Source organism: Gossypium raimondii, chromosome 10 (assembly GCF_025698545.1).
Source record: "Gossypium raimondii isolate GPD5lz chromosome 10, ASM2569854v1, whole genome shotgun sequence".
Classification (NCBI taxonomy): domain Eukaryota; kingdom Viridiplantae; phylum Streptophyta; class Magnoliopsida; order Malvales; family Malvaceae; genus Gossypium; species Gossypium raimondii.
The window spans coordinates 60,606,006-60,626,384 of NC_068574.1; the positions used below are offsets into that span (position 1 = coordinate 60,606,006).

Here is a 20,379-nt window from a genome sequence, read left to right on the forward strand (position 1 = left end):
TGGGGGACGTATCTGAGCTAATTAATTGATCCATCAAGTGAAAGATATCGATTTTTGTAAATGTCTTGCTAAGGCAGCGGCCAAGGATGGGGTGGATTGAATTTTAATGTTTATGGAATGGTATTTATTGGCATTATACATCATGTTGTATTGTTGTTTTTTGTTTAATGTGTTGCTTGTAAGCTGTAACTTTTACACTCTGTTTCCTTTATTTTATATGATCTTCAAACGATGTTTAATCAAAATTCTTCCACTTGATTGTAGACTTCATGAAACTTAATCAATTTCAATATTAGATTGTAAAATTAGGTAATCTTAAGAGTATATTGCAATTTGGTATTGCTAATTTTACATAAAGGTCCATGGATAAATTGTACATTGCGAATTCTACAAATGTTTAAGCTATGGTAACAATGTGTAATTCGTCATTTTATCATTACAAATTAGCTTGTGATAGCTGTTGCAAACAATGTTGTTTGGATTGGTAATCAGGGATTTAGTGAGTAAGAATTGAGTATTTTATTACCCATAAATTCAAAACTTGAATCTTAGCATTTACGATATTTTGTCTTGAATCCTAAACTATGATCTAAAAACACAAATTATATTATAACAAATAGGGCAAAACTTAATTATGGTTATTTTATAGTATAACAATGGCAGTCCTTTCGATGAAATGCACCGTACTTAAATATGGTGGTTAGAAATTGAGTGGAGCTAAGCTTAAGTTTGCCATAAAGGGGTCCCATTTTGAACATCAAGTATAAAGACTCAACTGTGATTAATGGTCCACAGCCTATACTTTTGTGTATACAAATATGGATGTCCATTTCATAATCCCCCTAAAATTAAGGCACTGTTTTCTTCCACCATTCATTCTCTAGGGGTCTTATCTACTACCTTTTCTGCATTTATTGGAGATATTTGGCACTAATGAGCTTTGCATAAAGAATAAATGCCCCCAAACCCCATTTCTATAATGTTTGGGTTATCTTTTCCTTGTGCATTTTAGAACAATATGTATGACTGTAATCTGCAGATTTTCCATGAAATTTCAGCGAAATTCCTTGTTATATAGCTTCGTGGAAAAAAAAGATGAGAAGATGACTCTTGACTCTGTAGCTACTATTGATTTGTTTTTGGTTTTTTTTTTTTCATCAATGAATGAAGATAATAACATTACTTAAATACTAATTGAGTTAGCGTAGAGGTGCTCATTGCCTTACATTTTGTCTAAACTCAGTCCGATTTAAAAAAAAAATCTGTTTGGTCTATATTTAATTTTTTAGATTAATTTTATTTAAAATTAATTTTATTTAAAAATAATGTATTAAATACACTAAAAATATTAAAATAAAAGTTTTCTAATATATTAAAAAATATTTATATTAAAAATCATTACTATAAAATAAAATATATATTTTATTATATTAAAAACATAAATATATATAATAAATATTTTAATAAAGCCTAATTTATTTTTATGTGAATTTTTATAAATATATTTGTTACGTAATCGTGTTATCTGAATGTGCCAGCATCTATCTCTAATTAAAGCCATTACTTAAGTGATGAAAAAACAAAATATTCTTAGTGATGGAATTTAAATAGCTTATTTATGATAATCTTTAATAGAAAAAATAGCATCACACAAATGTTTAAAGATGTAGTTCGAGTGTATTTAAACATGTCTTTTGTTTCTATTTAAAGGTAAAAAAGAATTACATGTATAAAAAAAGAAATAAATTTTAATATGTTTGAAAATTCAACCAAAAATCCATTTAATAAAAGGTTCCCACTGATGATGGATCCATATTTTAAACTTTTCTTCTTCAAAAGGCAAACCAAAGCTCCCTTGCTATATTTTTTCTCTTTGCCTCACTCACATTATCCATAATCTTTCATGGCGTCTTCTTCATCTTATTCTCTTCAAATGAAGCACCAAGTTTTCTTGAGCTTCAGAGGTGAAGACACACGCCTTAACTTCACCAGTCATCTACTCAAAGCTTTGAAAGACACTGGACTGAATGTCTTCTTCGATGAAGAAAAACTAGAGAAAGGGGAGCAACTTTCACAAGCACTTTCTCAAGCAATTGCAGCCTCAAATCTCTCAATCCTTGTTTTATCTATAGACTATGCGTCTTCGAAATCATGCTTAGGTGAACTCTCTCAGATCATGAAGTGTAAAAAGACTCAAGGACATATTGTTCTTCCCATCTTTTACCATGTTGATCCGTCCCATGTGCGAAATATTGGTGGGACTTTTAAGACGTCCTTCGGAGAGCATGAATTAAAGAGGCCAGTTGATGAAGTGAAGCGATGGAAAGCCACCTTCACTGAAATCGGTACATTAAAAGGGTGGCATATAGAAGGAGGCAAATTCGATAGGTAACTATATATATATATATATTCATCTTATTATATTTGACATATCTTTCTTTTGACGGTTGATTTTTTTTAATTATTTTCTAGATCTGAAACTGAGTACATTAAAGATGTGGTTGGATATGTTTTAAAAAAGTTGAATAGCAATTGTAGAAGTGTTTCTGAAGAATTGGTCGGAATAGATGATCAAAAGAAGATGATGTTGGGGTTGATTGAGCAAGTGGACATACGTGTAATTGGACTTTGGGGAATGGGTAGTATTGGCAAAACTACCCTTGCTGATGCTGTTTATAAGGAAGTCTTTCCAAAGTCTGAATGTCGTTTGTTTCTTCAAAACATTAGTGAGAAAATAAAAAAACAGGGGAATGAATCTTTACGAAATGAACTTCTTTCCAAACTGTTAAACGAAAAAGAAATTTGTATTGATACCCCTTCCATAGGATACCCTTATCAAGAGAGGCTGAATAATAAAAAAGTACTTCTTGTCCTTGATGATGTTAGTGACCCAGACCAAATAGATTTTATGGGTGTCACATATTTTGGTCCTGGAAGTAAAATCATCGTAACATCTAGAGATAGACAAGTTCTTAAAAATGGAAGAGCTAACCGCATATATAAGGTAAAGGAGTTGAATGAGAATGATTCTCTTCAACTTTTTTCTACATTTGCATTTAAGTTGTTGAATCCTGCAGTTGATTTTCGAGATCTATCATGCAAGTTTGTAGAATATGCCCAAGGTAGTCCACTTGCTCTTAAAGTTTTGGGTTCTGAACTATATACGAAGTCTAAAAAAGAGTGGGAGAGCAAGGTGAATAAACTAAAGCAATGTGCAGAATTAAAAATTTCACATATTTTGAAGAGTAGCTTAGATGAGCTAGATGAGGAAGAAAATAATATATTTCTTGACCTAGCATGCATCTTTAAAGGGCAAGCCATGGGTTATGTAGAAAAAGTTCTAAGTAATTGTTATAAGGGTGCAACATGTGGAATAAGTAAATTGGTCTGGTCGACAAGTGTCTACTTGAGAACAAATATGGATGTGTTTTTATGCATGACATGGTGGAAGAGATGGGCAAGGACATTGTTATGCGAAAATCTGAATGCCCTGGAAAGCGAAGTAGATTATGGAGTTGTGAAGACATTGAAGAAGTGTTCAAATATGATAAAGTAGGTGTTAATTGTATTTATTTTCTTTTCATTCTTTGGTATGGTTTAATAGATGTTGTTGTGTAACATGTATTATCTTTTTTAATTATTATTTCAAAAAATTAATTATTTATTTCTTACCATAAACATGAATGTCTTACGATACAACATGGAATTTTGTTAAAAGTTTCTTGGGTTAGTTAAATATCTAATGCATTTTTATGACTGATTTAATGGAATGTCGATAAATTTCTTTATGTTAATCTATGATTTTTTTTATCAGGGGACTGACTTTATTAAAGGAATAAAGTTAGAAGTAACTCATACTGGTAATCTACAATTTTGTGCTACCGGTTTTGGGAAGATGCATAAGCTTAGATATATCAACATCAGGTATTTTGCACATACTTTATGGAAACCTCCACCCCAATATGCAAACCAAGTTGATAGTATATGTCTTCCGGATGAGTTAAGGCTTCTCCATTGGGATTATTTTCCCTTCAAAATTTTGTCAAGTTTTAATTCGAAGAATCTTGTCGTATTGATATTACGACGTGGTAATATGGAACAACTTTGGAATGAAGATGATCATATGGTATGTGCTTTCATATTTTCTTCGCCTAAAAGTTTTTTTAAAGAAAAAAAATATTTATAATTTGATGTATCAAATAATAATTTGATGACATCTTATTTAAAGTTTTTAAATTTATTTAAATAAGTGACATTATTTGATCAAGTAATTGTGGCTGAATTTACGCCCAATACATGAAATATAAAATTTTATTTTTTAGTATTATAATTATTCATTTCCTTTTCATTTCGATGATGCTTAAAAGTAATACAGTTATTTTTTCTGTACAGGACCTTGTTAATTTAAGGCAAATTGACGTTTCAGAGTGCCATAATTTAAGGAAGATACCTAATCTTTCAGGAGCCATCAACTGTGAACTCCTTAATTGCTCTTACAGTGAAAGTTTGGTTGAACTTCCTTGCCTCAATCATTTGGCGTCTCTTCATCATGATAAGCTTTACCTTCAGGGATGTTATAGGCTCAAGAAGTTTCCTCAGGTCCCAAGACATTTTTGTTCTTTGGGTTTATTAATAACTGAAATAGAAGAAGTGCCTGATTCAATTGAGCATCTCCACAAACTACAGAGATTGTCGTTGAGCAAGTCAAAGGTAATAAAAGTATCGATCAATATTTCGAAGTTGGAGCTCCTTGGTGAATTGGTTCTTAGTAATTGCCCAATGATCAAATTTCCAGAAATCCCAAAAAGCTTAACAAAATTAAACTTATCTGGCACTCAAATTGAAGAAGTGTCGTTGCCTTTTGACTCTCTATGTAATCTTCAGGACTTAAATATGAGTGGCTCAGTAGTCAAAAATGTATCGATCAAGTTGGAATCTCTTCATAAACTGAATCTTAGTGATTGCCCAATGATCAAATTTCCAGAAATCCCAAGAAGCTTAATAGAATTAAATTTATCTGGCACTCAAATTGAAGAAGTGTCCTTACCTTTCGACTCTCTATGTAATCTTCAGATCTTAAATATGAGTGGCTCAGCAGTCAAAAATGTATCGATAAGGTTGGAATCCCTTCGTAAACTGGATCTTAGTGGTTGCCCAATGGTCTAATTTCCAAACGTCCCAAGAAGCTTAACACATTTAGATTTATCTCGCACTCAAATTGAAGAAGTGTCATTGTGATAAAGTTGGTTAGTATGAAGCAAACGCTCGACAGCAAGCAGGCCATGAAGACCAAGCCATGCAGGAGCTGCTGATGCAAGCTTATTTTGTTCATTTTGTAATTTTTAGTTAATGAAATGTATTATAGTTCATTTTGAACTAAGTTAGGTTGATGATTGATGTATTTTGCTGATTGATGAGCTGTTTATCAGCTTTGCTTGTATGTACAAGTTAATTACTTAGAGTTTCAATGCTTAGTGGTGTTAGGTAACCATTAGGTAAACTCAGTACTGTTTTGACAAGCTAATTGCTTGTTTTATGTATTGGCATTATGCCATTGTTCTTACTTAATGAATGAATCAGATTTGTTCATCAATTTCCTCTCCATTTTTCCTTAGTTTTTCTTTTTTTCTTGCTCGAATCTGATTGTTTTTTCAGCAAGCATCGAGGCTTGTTGTACAAGACACTAGCCGAGTCTGTTAATTTCTGTTATAACTTCAACAATTGGTATCTAAAGCCTATTTCTTAAGGGACCTGGTATTCAAAGAATGGCTTCATCAAACTTTTCACCAGCTGCACCACAAGTCTTCAATGGGGAAGGCTATCACATATGGGTGGTCAAAATGAAGACCTACCTGCAGGCTTTCGATCTGTGGGAGGTGGTCAACTCTGATGTTGAACCAGAGCCACTTAGAACCAATCCAACAGTGGCTCAGATTAGGCAGCATGCTGATGAGAGGACCAAGAGGCACAAGGCCATGTCTTGCATCCAGAACTCAGTGCCTGATGTGATTTTCATAGGGATTATGGCCTGTGAATCACCAAAGCAGGCCTGGGATAAGTTGAAAGAGGAGTTTCAAGGGACAGAGAGGACAAGGAAGCAACAGTTGTTAAATTTTAGGAGAGAATTCGAGAACTTGAAGATGAAGGAAGAAGAAACTGTCAAGCAATACTCTGACAGGATTATGGCTGTGGTAAACAGCATAAGGCTCCTTGGTGAGCAGTTCAATGAAGCAAGGGTAGTGGAGAAGGTGATTTCAACATTACCAGAGAGGTATGAGGAAAAAATCTCATCTCTCGAAGACTCAAGGGATTTGACAAGCATTCCCTTGACTGAGCTCATCAATGCTCTCTATGCACAAGAGCAGAGAAGAGCTAGCAGACTGGAGGAGCACCAGGAAGGTGCCTTTCAGGCAAAAACCAATACTGCCTATAAAGGCAAGAAGACCTGGAAAAATAGGCCTAAGCCTGATGCTGCAAGGAGCAATGACCAACCTTGCAGGCATTGCAAGAGGCCTGGTCATCCAAAAGAAAAATGCTGGTTCAATCCAGATGCTGTATGCCAGCATTGCAAAAAGAAGGGTCATGTTGAAAGAGTCTGCAAAAGCAAGGCCAAATCAAGGTAGAATTATTCCCAACAAATGAAGGCAGAAGCTCGAGTAGCCAAAGAGGACAGTGATCAAGAGGAGCAAGTTTTTGCTGTGTCATGCTCAGCTGCACAGGAGAGGCTCTCATTTGGTTGGCTTCTAGACAGTGGATGCACCAATCATATGACACCTGATGCTGCAATCTTCAAGTCATTAGACAGAAGCTGTAGAACCAAAGTCAAAATAGGTAATGGCCACTTTATTCAAGCTGAAGGCAAGGGTGATGTGCTGATATGCACTCCCACATGTGCCAAAGTTATCTCAAATGTGCTCCTGGTGCCTGAAATTGACAAAAACCTGCTCAGCATAGCTCAATTGCTGGAGAAAGGTTATTCTGTGGTGTTCAAGGACAATCAGTGCCAAATTAGTGATCCAAGTGGATCCAAGCTGATGGCAGTACCAATGGCTGATAAGAGCTTTGTAGTTGATTGGACAAAGGGGTCAAACACTGCCTACTCAGCTACAATAGATGAATCCAAGCTTTGGCATCAAAGACTTGGTCATGCCAACTTCAAGTCAATAGAGCGCATGTGTAGGAGTGGTTTGGCTGAAAATTTCATAAGCTCAGTTCAGAATCAGGATGTATGTGAAGTATGTCAGCTACGCAAGCAGGCCAGACTTCCATTTCCCTCAAATCAAGCCTGGAGAGCCTCTGAAAAACTTCAACTAGTGTATACTGATGTGTGTAGGCCTATGAAGTCTGAGTCATTAAGTGGAAACAGGTATTTCATATTGTTCATTGATGATTTCTCAAGATATTGTTGGCTTTATTTCTTGAAACAAAAATCAGAAGTGGCCTCTGTGTTTTGGAAGTTTAAGACTGCTGCTGAGACTGAAACAGGTTGCAAGCTGAAGACCATAAGGTCTGATAATGGGACTGAGTATACCTCAGCTCAGTTCCAAGCCTTCTGTGATAAGTTAGGCATTAAACATCAGCTTACCAACATTTATACACCTCAGCAAAATGGTGTAAGTGAAAGAAAGAACAGGAGCCTGATGGATATGGCTAGGTGCCTGATGATTCAGAAGAATCTGCCTAAAACTCTATGGGCAGAAGCAGTTAACACTGCAACCTACATTCAAAACAGGTGTCCAACCAAGGCTTTGGACCAGAAGACTCCATTCGAGGCCTGGTTTGGATTTAAACCATCACTGGCTCATCTGAAGGTCTTTGGATGCATCTGTTATGCACATGTACCTGCTGTTAAAAGAGACAAATTGTCTGAAAGGGCTCGACCTGGTGTTCTGGTGGGCTACAGCATTGTCAAGAAGGGCTATAGGATCTTGGATCCTTCAACAAACAAAGTGTCAGTCAGCAGGGATGTGGTATTTGATGAAAGGTCATGTTGGAACTGGGAAAGACATGAACCTGAGGAAGTTTCAGAAGAACTTGCAGCAGATCAAGCCGAGACAGACCAAAATGGTCCTGAAATGGACATTGATGATGAACCAGTTAGGGGAACAAGACCATTGACTGAGATTTATGATAGGGCTCATGTAGCCATAGCTGAACCAAGCAACTTTGAAGAGGTCAAGCTCAAAGAAGGGTGGAAGGTGCAATGGTGAGGAGATCAGCATGATTGAGAAGAACCAGACCTGGGAATTGGTTGAAAGGCCAGTCAAAAGGAAGGTAATTGGGGTGAAATGGGTGTACAAAGCCAAGCAAAATGCTGATGGAACCTTGAACAAACTAAAAGCAAGGCTAGTTGTCAAGGGTTCAGTCAAAAATATGGCCTGGACTACCTGAAGACCTTTGCACCAGTGGCCAGGCTTGACACCATCAGATTGCTGATTGCCTTAGCAGCACAGCTCGAATGGAAGATCCATCAACTTGATGTGAAGTCAGCTTTTCTGAATGGCTCCTTGGATGAAGACATTTATGTTGATCAACCACAAGGGTTTGAGATAACACGTGCCCTTGCAAAGTGTGGGAGTAAGTCCATATTGTCCTAATTCCAAACAATGACAGTAATTTGATTGTTGGTTAAAGACTTAGTGGCTCTTTTATTTGGAATTTGAGTCATAATTGTTGTTTTACTAGTTTTTGCTTTTGACCATGTATAATTTTAAAAAATCTTAAGAAAATTCATTGCTGTTGACCTAAATACCAAATTGTATAGAAGTGAACATTATTGTTCATTAAGTTTTAAGAAATTTCATCAATACCCAAAACGAATTTTATGAATAGTACAAAAGTATCTTACTTATATTTATTAATATTAAATATTTTATTTGAGTTGATTTCATACTATTGAAGTAAACTATTTAAAATTAAAATATTAATAAAATGCCTCGTATTTTGTTTTGACTAGTATAGAGTAGTGTTTAAAACTTTTATCGACATTTGAATAAAGCAGATTAGAACCCGTTACCTGATCTCTACCCTTTGATATTGTATAAAAAATGCCTAATGATTTTGCATTTGATCAAAGACTACATTTATTTCTTTCGATAATTACCTATTTATTTATTTTTTGCTAAATATGCTTTGCAATTGAATAAATAAAATTATTTTAATATCTATTTATATTTATTAATATTAAATATTTTTATTGAGTTAGTGTGATACTAATTTATTTTTACTGCTTAAGGGGAAAAAGTCTAATGTAGACGACAATGAAAAAAAGACAAAGACAAAGAAAGCCAACCAAGCTTTCAGTATTGCAAGGCAATTATTTGAATTGAAGATAACAAATTTTAACTTGCTTTACCATACCCACATTTTTTCCCTTATTATTTTGTCTTTAAGGGCAAGTATAACAACAGTGATTTAACTATTAAATTCATTCTATTTTTTTACCTAACTATTAAATTTTCTTTTTGATTTAGTGTTAAATTTTTTAAAATTAAATATTTAATTTCGTTATTTAATATTGTTAATTTAGTAATGGAAGTTTAACGTGGGCTTTTTTTCAGCCCAATAACAAATTTAGCCCTCCTTATGCTTGCACATTGTATCAATTTTATCCTAAACTTAAAAAAATTCAACATATTTAGCCTGATTGAAATGTCTTCCAATTGAAATTTAATTTACAGAAAGTGGATCATTTTACTTGTGGGCAGAATCGTTGACGGGTCTAATTATGAATTGGGAAATTTCTTATTTATAGACAGAATGGTGTGGATCATAGTAATCAAGCAGCTAATTAGACCAAGCTTTTGTTGCGTGATCATTCTATTAGCTTTCATCGATCTACAAGAAATTATAGTAAAGCAGAGACAATGAGAGGAACATATATGTTGATTTGGATTCTGATCATCTGCCTCTCCCAAGTAGCAGTGCAGAGCCAATACTACTCGAAGAGCCTACCATATCATCCCAAGCCAGTTAAGGTCACCAATCTTCACTTCTTTTTACACGAAACTCTCGGCAGTGAAAACCCAACAGCAGTGGTGATAGCCCAAGCTAACATCCCAAGCAACGACAATAATTCATCAGTGCTATTTGCTACCCTATATGCCTTTGATGATCCCCTCAAGATAGCTCCTGAGCATGACTCTGAGGTGATTGGAAATGCTCAGGGACTTGCGGTCTATGCCGGAACAAATACAACCGATGCAGTGATGTACGCAGATTTCGGATTTACTACCGGTAAGTTTAAAGGCAGCTCTATAAGCATATTTTCAAGGAATCCGACAGCAGAGATAGAACGTGAGGTTGCGGTGATTGGAGGAAGAGGACAATTCAAGATGGCAACAGGGTTTGCACTACTTAAGGCATACTTTATAAATGCCACTAATGTCGTTATTGAATACAACGTGACTGTAATTCATTACTAAGATTACATTTTTAGACTCAAATCTTTTAAATTCTGCAAAAGTTATATAAATCTGTTCTACTTGATTGGAATAAATGTACGAGATATGTTGGTTTGTTACAATGAAATTGTTCCCACACATAAATGCATGTCTAAATTTCCCTTTGGAAAGTTTAAACTCAATTGTGATTAAGTCTTATATAATCTTATATAATAATTGTGATTAAATCTAAACTCAATTAGCTTTTACAATAACTAGGAGGAATTTGCAAAAATCACACAAATAACAGACTATTTTTAAAATTCATTTTCAGGAAAAGGAAAACATTTGATTATAATGTTCAACGTTTTGGTAGAAATTATTATAACATGTGACCTTTCAAAGTTTCAATTTTCTTAAACTCATAATGTTTCAATCTTGTCCTAATTCAATGTTGGTTAAAGACTTAGTGACACTTTTATTTTGCATTGAGTCTTAATTGATGTTTTACTAGTCTTTGCTTTGGACCATCTATAAACTTTTTTACTTCTCAAAGAAAATCAATATTAAGATTGAAATTTCAATTTAATTAACTTAATTGTGTAAAAGTGAATATTATTGTTTAGAAATTGTAGGAAATTTTAGTTTTTTTCTTCATTTTCGGCTTCAATTCACCCAAAATGTGTAAGAGTAAATAATATTCTTTAGAAAATTATAAGAAAATTCGTTTCGATTCACCTAAATGCCAAATTGTGTAGAAGTCAACATTATTGTTCACAAACTTTTTGAAATTTCAGAGTTGGTCTCATGCTAAATATTTAAGCAAAATGTTTAAAACTAAAATCAAATAATGATATTAATGAAATGTCTAGTATTTTTATTTTAAAACTTGTATGAAGTAGTGATTAAGACTTTTATTAAATATTGGTTTAGCACGAATTAAAATTGTGTTACTCCATCTCCACCTTTGATATTGAACAAAAAGAAATGCTTAGTGAGCCTCATGTGATGGCTTGATGGTCAAGGGTGTTAACCGTCCCAGGTGCGATTGATAAAAGACTATACATTTTTTTTTAAGAATTACCTATTTATTTTTTGCTAAATATGATTTGAATTTGAATAAATAAAATTATTTTTTAATATTTATTTATATTTATTAATATTAAATATTTTTATTGAATTAATGCCATCCTAACTTATTTTTACTTTTCAACGACAAAACCCAATGCAGACAAAATTGAAAAAAAAAACAAAAAGCCAACCAAGCTTTCAGTCTTGCGAATCAACTATTTGGATTGAAGATAACAATTTTTAACTTGCTTTACAATGCCCCACATTTTTTTCCTTGTTATTTTTTCTACAATAATACACTTAATCATTCAGTTCGTTCTATTTTATTTTAGTTATCTAATTATTAATTCTTTTGGATTTAATCAGACAATTTTTATAACTGAAGTTTATTGTGAACTTTTTTCGGTCTAATAACAAATTTAAGTTTTCTATGCTTGCACATTCTTTCAATTTTATTCTAATTCTAAAAATTCAACATTAGCTATTGAAAAATCTTATTATGAAAAGTCTTCCAATTGAAAATTAATTTACAGCAAGTGGATCATTTTACTTGTGGACAGAATAGTTGACGATTCTAATTATGAAGTGGAGAGATTCTTATTTATAGACAGAATGGTGTGGATCATAAGTAATCAAGCAGCTAATTAGACCAAGCTTCTGTTACGTGATCATTCTATTAGCTTTCATCTACAAGAAATTATAGTAAAGCGGAGACAATGAGAGGAACATTGATGTTGATTTGGATTCTGATCGTCTGCCTCTCCCTAGTAGCAGTGCAGTGCCAATACTACTCGAAGAGCCTACCGTATCATCCCAAGCCAGTTAAGGTCACCCATCTTCACTTCTTTTTTCATGAAACTCTCGGCAGTGAAAACCCAACAGCAGTGGTGATAGCCCAAGCTAACATCCCAAGCAACCACAATAATTCATCAGTGCCATTTGCTACCCTATATGCCCTTGATGATCCCCTCAAGATAGGTCCTGAGCATGACTCTGAGGTGATTGGAAATGCTCAGGGACTTGCGGTCTTGGCCGGAACAAATACAACCGATGCGGTGATGTATGTAGATTTCGCATTTACTACCGGAAAGTTTAATGGCAGCTCTTTAAGCATATTTTCAAGGAATCCGATACGAGAGGTAGAACGTGAGGTTGCGGTGATTGGAGGAAGAGGACAATTCAAGATGGCAACAGGGTTTGCACTACTTAAGGCATACTTTATAAATTCCACTAATGTCATTAATGAATATAACGTGACTGTAATTCATTACTAGGATTATATTTTTAGACTCAATTGTTTTAAATTCTGCAAAAATTATATACTTCTGTTCTACTTGATTGGAATAAATGTACGAGATATATATTGTATTACATCGATTGTGATATGTTGGTTTGTTTCAATAAAATTGTTGCCATTTGGGTTTTCCCATACATAAAGGCATTTCTAAATTCTCGGTTTTAATTGAATACTAGAAAACTAACGCCCAGCAATCTTAAATAAACAATATGAATATTTTGGTGTCAAATGGGACACAAAAAGATTCTCAAACATTCCAAATGGTTTCAAGGAGGAGCACCTGAACTGTAAGAGCTTCAATTTGTTTTGCTGAATGCTTGCTTTTTACAAGTGCTTGAACTGATATTTGGTGACAATGCAAGTTGTCAACAGATTTGTGAACAAAACTTCAAGGTAATCTTTTGAGGCCCTTTCTGGGTTCTGGCAATTCCGTCTTGGTGAAGAAGTAAGTTACCTTATTTTAGGTTCATATAATGATCTTCAGCACCCTCACCATTTTTTCCCATATTTAGCAATGGGATTATATAAATCCAGAAGTTGCAACAGATCTCAAAACTTGTGGGATGAACACGTGGAGCTAGATGCAACCTTCGACAGTCTTCATTCTCAAGCTAGATTGGGTTAGTTCCATGGTAGAGCCATTGGAGTTGATAGCTTCTTATCTTGAATTTTGATTATCATATCAGTTTAGGCTGAAATTTCTTTGTCTGTTACTGCAATTAGAGTTTAATTTGATGCACAATGCACTATCAATAAATCATATGATAAGATAATCAGATTTTAAAAAGATCCAAGTTTATTTTTAATTATGTGTCATCATTTTCTTCATTGATAGTATATAAATCGTATTATGTCAGTTTATCAAATGCAAATCTATACTTCAAATAAGAATTTTTAATAAGATATCTTCTTATGATATGACCAATGTCTTACGGTATAAATATTAGTTAAATATCTAATTCATCGCTTTGAAAAAACATATTTTTTTAATATTTTTATGACTTGATATATACTGTTTGTTGACACCATTTTTTTGATTGAAAACGGAGTCGACTCGGGTTTTGAAAAATGAAACGGGAGTCGCCACCAATCCTTTTTTATGAGGTGTGATTGGATCACCTCAAAAAGTAATTGTTTTTAATAAACGGTTTGATTTTATTAAAACAACAAGTTTGGTCCACGAAATTCAGAAAAACGAGTTGGGAGTCGGTTACGCACGAGGAAGGATTAGCACCCTCGATACGCCCAAAATTGGAACCTAGTTGATTACTTAATGTCTTAGCGTCGAAAAACTGAAAACTTTAAAGAAATTTAAAATACGATCCTTGTATTAAAATGTTGAAAATTTTGGGAAAAGGGGGCTTATTCCATGTTAATCGAGAAAGAGAATCATATCCAGTAAGTTAGGACACAATGTCTCGAATTCCCGATACGCGAATGAAAAATGCTTATTTAAAAGATATTTAGCTATCTCGGATTTAAAAAAAGATCACGACCAGTAAGTTAGGACACGATTTTTTTTATTCCCGAGATCATTTAAAACATAAGTTTGAAAAGATTCGTGTAATAAAGTTTAAAAGAATATTCAATTGTTTAAATCAAATGAAGAGATCGCAACCCAATACGTTAGGGCACAATTTCTCAAAATATTAAACATTGAATATTGCATTTATTTCGAAAAATCCTCATCTTGAGAAAATCACGTGTCACATCCAATGCGTTAGGACGCAACGTATTCAATTCGAAATAATGAGCTTTTTATCATTTTTTAAGAGAGTAATCTCAATTATTTAAATCCAACGAAGAAAGTCGGAACCCAATACATTAGTGCTTGATTCACTCGAAGATCCAAAATACCGAATATTTTTTATATTTTTTAAAATTATGCCTTTCTTACGAATTTGAGTAAAAACTATATATGACAAAATAATAATTATGATGATGCAAATAAAAAATAATACGAGCAGCAGTAATAAAATGAATGAATAAAAGGACAAATTAATGATATGTGAAATAACAATTACGTGAACGAATTAGATTAAAATAATGATAAAGACGTGAATAAATAATCAAAATGAACATGAACAAAATTATAAAATAATAAAGTATAAATATGTATACATATGTACGTGGAAATCATAAAATCTAAAAAGCAAAACAACAAAGATATACGTAAATATACCAATAAACATTAAGTAAAACAAAGATACAAGAGGGAAAGAAAGAAAGAAAGAAAGAAAGAAATTATAGAAGTGTGTGTGTTTATATATACACTATAAATTTATAAAATAATACAAAAATATATGTATATATAAATTATAAAATATATGTACATATATATTACAAAGATGTATAGATGTATGCGTATATTTTAAGACTATAAAATATATAAAAAGAATATATGTATGTATATATAGTTTTAAGTTATAAAACAAAATAAAAACATATGTTTATATATAATTTTAAGATATAAAAATCTATGAAGGTACATATATAAAGCTTTTAAGTTTTATAATATATAAAAAATATGCGTATGTATTTAGTATTTAAAAGGGAATATACATATGCATGGAAATAGTTTTAAGTTATAAAATATAAAAATATGTATATGCACGTATATAAAGACTATAAAAGGTATGCAGAAGTATATATGTATATATGTATATAAGCTATTATGTAATAATAATAATATGATAAGTAACAATAATATAATAAATAATAATAATAATAATAATAATACTAAAAAAAGGGACTAAATCGAAATAAAAACGAAAGTATTGGGCGAAATTGAAATAAAAAAACAAAAAAGGATTAAATTGTGACGCACGCCGAAAGAGGGGGACCAAAATAGTAAATACCCCAAACCCCCAAAACGCTGCGCTTCGATGGGGACCAAAATGAATCAAAAATAAAGTTTTGTGGCCAAATTGAAAATATGCGAAAAACTTCCATGATAGCGCTACAAAATCAAAGGGACTAATTGCGAAAATATTCCCTTTGAAGAAAACACGCGGATCCTCCCCCTTGGGTCGAGTCACCGCGCGGGTCTGGGCCAAAACGGCGCCGTTTGGATTGGGTATTTAAACCCAAATTTCTTCAAAAAAAATCAATTCAGCCACTGTTTAAAAAAAAATTTCAGAAACCTCTCCTTTCCTCTCCAAAAATGGCCGGCCTTTGGGTAGCCATAACGCCGCCACGCCACCGGTGCGCCCGCCGCACCGCCACCGTCTCCGACGGCCGACGAAGATCGGCTTTTGAAGCCCTATTTCCGGTAAGTTTTTCTTTTTCTATCCCTTTTTTATATTTTTATACATGAAATAAAATAAAACAAAATAAAAGATTGAAATCGAAGAAAGAAAAAGAAAGAATAATAAAGAAAATAAAAAAAATCACAATCACCTTGAAACGTTGTTTTCTTTTATTTCTTTTAAAACTTTTGTACAAAAATTCAAAAAAAAAAAAGGCCCCCATTACACATCTGTTGAATGGCTTTATATAGCCTTTTTCATTACAAATCCCCCCACTTGCTACTGCTATGGTTTTTCTTTATTGTTTGTAGGTGAAGCAGGTGGCGACGTGACGTGCAGCTTGGCGCGGCGGTGGCAGGAGGTCAGGGGTCAGAAGACCCTAGACCCTTTTTTTTTTGCTTTGGGTCGTTTGGGCCATGGGAAATTGGGCTAGACATTGGGCTTTGGCATGTAATTGGGGTTTGGGTTGTATTTGGGTTTGCCTGGGCCTTGTAATTGGGCCTGCCTGGGCCCAGGGCGAAATTGGGCTGTACACTGTTATTATGGGACTGAACCAATTTAAAGAATAAAAGTAGACATGTCTTAAATTGATAACATACAATTATATCCTACTATTTTCTAGAGCATACATAACTTTAGATATTTTTTTCTTCTATATACTTATGGAAGGTTTGAACATGGGGTATTTCCTAATGAGTTAAGGTATAACATAGGATCCACTCAAGTGTCTATCATTCTGTTGGGTTAATTAAATATCTAATGCATTGCCTTAAAAAACAAGATAAAGTTAAACACTTCATATGGCTGAAAGTTCATGTAAATAAAAAGTATGCTAAATTAGTCTAAGCCTTTCTTAACATAATTATTTTTTTATGAGCGATTTAATACAACCATAAATTTATCTATACGGATGCTTGATAATATATATATATATATATTTATTTATTTATTTATTAGGGGACTGAATCAATTGAAGGAATAGAGTTAGACACATCTCAAATCAAGTTGAGCTCCGATTACATCTTTCTACTTTTGAGAACATGGTTAATCTTAAATATCTCTACTTCTATTCAAGTAACTCTGACAAGAGCTACTTGCAAAGGAGCATGATAATGTATCTCTTCCTAATGAATTAAGGCTTCTTCGGTGGAGTTATTGTCCCTTCAAAAATTTATCAAGTTTTAATTTAAAGAATCTTATTACGTTGGAGTTATCAAATGGCAACATGGAACAACTTTGTGATGATGATGATGATTAGGCATATTCTTTCATACTTTGTTCATCCAATAATTTTTTTAAAAGATAAAATGATTCTAATTGATGTGCCAGTAAATTATATTATATGACATCTTATTAAAACAATTGCCACTAAAAATAAAAATATATATATTATTTCTAAAAGAAACAAGTTGATCTATTAATGGTAGGTGGGATTATACACACAATACATCAAATATAAACTTTTTTATTATTAATGTTATTATATTTATTTTTTTCTTTTCATTTTTTATTTATCCCATTGTATGGTGCTTCGAAATAATATAGCTATTTTATATTTTTACTGCACAGGATCTTGTTAATTTGAGCCTCTTTGTCGTTTCTGGTTGTAAGAAGATCCCGAAACTATTAGGAGCCATCAACCTTGAAGACATTGAATGTAGAGGATGTGAAAGTTTTGTTGAACTTCCTTGCTTGAATCATTTGGCATCTCTAGGTTCACTTAATCTTCACAAATGTCGTAGTCTCAAGGAGTTTCCCGAGCTCCCAATTTTTTTTTTTTTTTTGTAGATTTACAAGAAACTGCAATAGAAGAAGTACCCGATTCAATTGAGCATCTCGATAGACTTAGATTGTTGTTTTTGGGAGACTAGATGGTCTAAAATGTAACAGATTGGAGAATAGAGACAAAGAACGTTGTAGCAGACTTGCATCGTGGCTGCATCACACAGCTAATAGGCTTGCAACGTGGCTGCGATATACAGCTAATAAAGCGAGATGGATAAGTTAAAGGAATATCTCGAACCAAAAATTTAATTTTTTTTTTATTTTTCCAAGGAGAAAATTGAATTTTACTCAACCTACATAAGTCATTGATCATTATGTGTATGGTATGTAAATAAAGTTTTTTATTTTTTAAATAATATTTAAAGAATTAATATTTGTCACAGTAAATGTATAAATTTATAAGGTAAACAGCACTATTGGTCACCTAAGTATTAGACTGCTTTTGTTTTAACCATATAACTATAAAAAATTTAACTTCATCACCAACGTTATTAACATCAAGTTTTTTGTTTTTTTTAATCATTCCTCCATTATTAATTATTAACGTCTTTTTTTAATTGAAATAATAATAAATTTAGCTCTCAATGTTTGTATTTTATTAATTTTATAAAATGTATAAACCTTGAGGACTAATTTATTCTTATTCTAATTAAAAAAGACACATCATTATTTTGTTGATGATTTTTATCAAATTTAGCCCTCACTATTTATATTTGTTGTCATTTGAGTCCCTAAACTTTTGAAAATGAATAAATAAGAACAACTGAAATAAGTATTTCTTACCCTATACTCTTCCAATATATTTTTATCAATATTTCATATCTATGACAACAGAAAAAAAGAAAAAAAAGGAAATTTTCAATCAAAAATGAGTGGAGTGGCAAATTAAGTCTTTAGTCGGCACTAATTCTAAGTTCGATCATTAGACTTATATACTCTCAAATTTATATGTTCTAGTTTAAATTTTAGTTAAATAATAAAACTCACCAATTTGATTAATTAAAATTTTCTTTTCAATTATTTTTATCAAATGCTAACCCTAATCTTAAGTTATTACATGGATCTACTAAGGGTTTTATTAAATTAATTAAATATCTAATGTATTGCTTTATACAATAAAATTAACATGTCACTTGAAATAAGGGCTAATTTAAACATAGATAAAAACATAGGGGTTTATTTGGGTACAACTAAACTAGTTCAAGGACTATCTTAAGATTTTAACCATTTGCTGAACATTGTGCCATTGGAAGACCTTGACTTTTGTGGGTAAAATATACAAATAAAGAAGACTGTCATTTCCTGGAAAGTGTGAGAGTGATAATTTTCTTGACTCAGATAATTAGCTGATCTCCTCCACTCGTTGCCTTTGTTAAATCTCATATTCTCATTTGTCAATTAATTCTAGGATACCAAAGCTCCTTTTGTGTACTTTCCTCTGTTCTTCCTCAATCTCACAATCTATACACTTTCATAGCATCTTCTTCATCTTCTTCTCGTCAAATGATGCATTAAATTTTCTTAACCTTCAAAGGTGAAGACACTCAAAATTTATTTAATCATAGGTTCTAGTATGATAAAATTATCATGACTTTAATAAAATTAGAATTTAATTGAGAAAATAATTTAATTGAATGAATGAATTAAATTTATTTTAATTAATTATATAAATAATATTTTTACAATGAAAACTTGATATTGGGTTGGATAAATTAAATGAGTTGATTTAAAATTCATATGGACTTGATCATGAGTCGAGCCGATGCAAAATTTTAGGCCCGTTTTCTAAGCCCTACTTGACCTACCCAGTATTAATTTCTTTAGAGATTATTTTTATGTAAAGATAAATTTAAAAAGTATAATACATCAAATATACTAAAAATATTAAAATAAATATTTCTCAACAAATTGAAAATACATTTTTTAAAATAAATGTTTATACTTAAATAACACTAACACAGTTGCAACTTAGCAATCAAAAGTTTTTAAAATAGTAGTAAAATTAACAATAAAACTAAAAATTCAGTTCCCAAACAATAACAATAAAACATTAGTAATACAATAATGAGCTTCTAACAAAACAACAATATAACAGCAGTAAACAACAACAAAAAAGAAATGGTCAAATTCGAGCAACGCCAAAATATCTTGCCCAAGACCCGACCTATTTAGAAAATGTGCCAATATTGGCACATTGAATAATATTTAATTTACTCAACATTTACGTTCTACCACATAAACTATTATTTTCCAGCTTTTAAATTAATTGCTAATGATAGAAATATGAAGTGCTTTAATTAATTAAAACCAACCAGAATCACATGCTCTACAAATAGCTTGTGATTTATTCTTTGGTGCATTATCAACTTACCTTTTTCCTTATGCATTTTACAAGCTATATGTATGGTTGTGATGTGCCAATTTTTGTGGAACTTCCATGAAAATTCAGCCCAGGGGTGGTCTGCTTTGATTTATCCAAATTCCTACATATGTAGCTTCGAGGAAAGAAAGAAGGTTGGATGATATTTTGAAGTGCTGTAAGATTTATTATTCATTTTGAAATTGATGTCAAAAGCAAAAGCAACCTTTTCTTTTT

General features: G+C 32.4%; 5 protein-coding genes and 1 long non-coding RNA gene across 6 annotated transcripts; all 6 read left to right on the plus strand.

Annotated features, from left to right (window-relative positions):
- The first annotated feature begins 1,808 nt into the window (after positions 1 to 1,808).
- On the plus strand, positions 1,809 to 5,593 carry LOC105775199 (disease resistance protein RPV1-like). The gene is made up of 4 exons (XM_052622159.1): positions 1,809 to 2,388; positions 2,473 to 3,552; positions 3,815 to 4,126; positions 4,393 to 5,593. Exons 1-3 carry the CDS (start codon positions 1,904 to 1,906, stop codon positions 3,837 to 3,839), a joined length of 1,590 nt encoding a protein of 529 aa, XP_052478119.1. The 5' UTR covers positions 1,809 to 1,903; the 3' UTR covers positions 3,840 to 4,126; positions 4,393 to 5,593.
- Positions 4,094 to 5,166, plus strand: LOC128034033 (protein SUPPRESSOR OF npr1-1, CONSTITUTIVE 1-like). The gene is made up of 2 exons (XM_052622568.1): positions 4,094 to 4,126; positions 4,393 to 5,166. The coding sequence occupies exons 1-2, from the start codon at positions 4,094 to 4,096 to the stop codon at positions 5,164 to 5,166; spliced, it is 807 nt and encodes a 268-aa protein (XP_052478528.1).
- Positions 5,594 to 5,765: 172 nt separating the features above from the next.
- LOC128034034 (uncharacterized) lies at positions 5,766 to 6,623 on the plus strand. The gene has a single exon (XM_052622569.1). It carries the CDS (start codon positions 5,766 to 5,768, stop codon positions 6,621 to 6,623), a length of 858 nt encoding a protein of 285 aa, XP_052478529.1.
- A 3,099-nt stretch (positions 6,624 to 9,722) lies between these two features.
- LOC105775208 (dirigent protein 4) lies at positions 9,723 to 10,542 on the plus strand. The gene has a single exon (XM_052622160.1). The coding sequence runs from the start codon at positions 9,867 to 9,869 to the stop codon at positions 10,422 to 10,424; it is 558 nt and encodes a 185-aa protein (XP_052478120.1). The 5' UTR covers positions 9,723 to 9,866; the 3' UTR covers positions 10,425 to 10,542.
- A 1,559-nt stretch (positions 10,543 to 12,101) lies between these two features.
- Positions 12,102 to 12,887, plus strand: LOC105775210 (dirigent protein 4). The gene has a single exon (XM_012597746.2). It carries the CDS (start codon positions 12,170 to 12,172, stop codon positions 12,725 to 12,727), a length of 558 nt encoding a protein of 185 aa, XP_012453200.1. The 5' UTR covers positions 12,102 to 12,169; the 3' UTR covers positions 12,728 to 12,887.
- Positions 12,888 to 15,749: 2,862 nt separating this feature from the next.
- LOC128033841 (uncharacterized) lies at positions 15,750 to 16,599 on the plus strand. Its single transcript, XR_008189942.1, has 2 exons — positions 15,750 to 16,021; positions 16,310 to 16,599. It is a non-coding gene; the product is annotated as an uncharacterized LOC128033841 (long non-coding RNA).
- The last annotated feature ends 3,780 nt before the right edge of the window (positions 16,600 to 20,379 follow it).

Coding starts and splice junctions, on each gene's coding strand:
- LOC105775199 (XM_052622159.1), top strand. CDS start 1,904: ATGGCGTCTTCTTCATCTTATTCTCTTCAAATGAAGCACCAAGTTTTC. Junction 2,389..2,472: donor GAAGGAGGCAAATTCGATAG/GTAACTATATAT, acceptor ATTATTTTCTAG/ATCTGAAACTGAGTACATTA. Junction 3,553..3,814: donor AAGTGTTCAAATATGATAAA/GTAGGTGTTAAT, acceptor TTTTTTTATCAG/GGGACTGACTTTATTAAAGG.
- LOC105775208 (XM_052622160.1), top strand. CDS start 9,867: ATGAGAGGAACATATATGTTGATTTGGATTCTGATCATCTGCCTCTCC.
- LOC128034033 (XM_052622568.1), top strand. CDS start 4,094: ATGGAACAACTTTGGAATGAAGATGATCATATG. Junction 4,127..4,392: donor GGAATGAAGATGATCATATG/GTATGTGCTTTC, acceptor TTTTCTGTACAG/GACCTTGTTAATTTAAGGCA.
- LOC128034034 (XM_052622569.1), top strand. CDS start 5,766: ATGGCTTCATCAAACTTTTCACCAGCTGCACCACAAGTCTTCAATGGG.
- LOC105775210 (XM_012597746.2), top strand. CDS start 12,170: ATGAGAGGAACATTGATGTTGATTTGGATTCTGATCGTCTGCCTCTCC.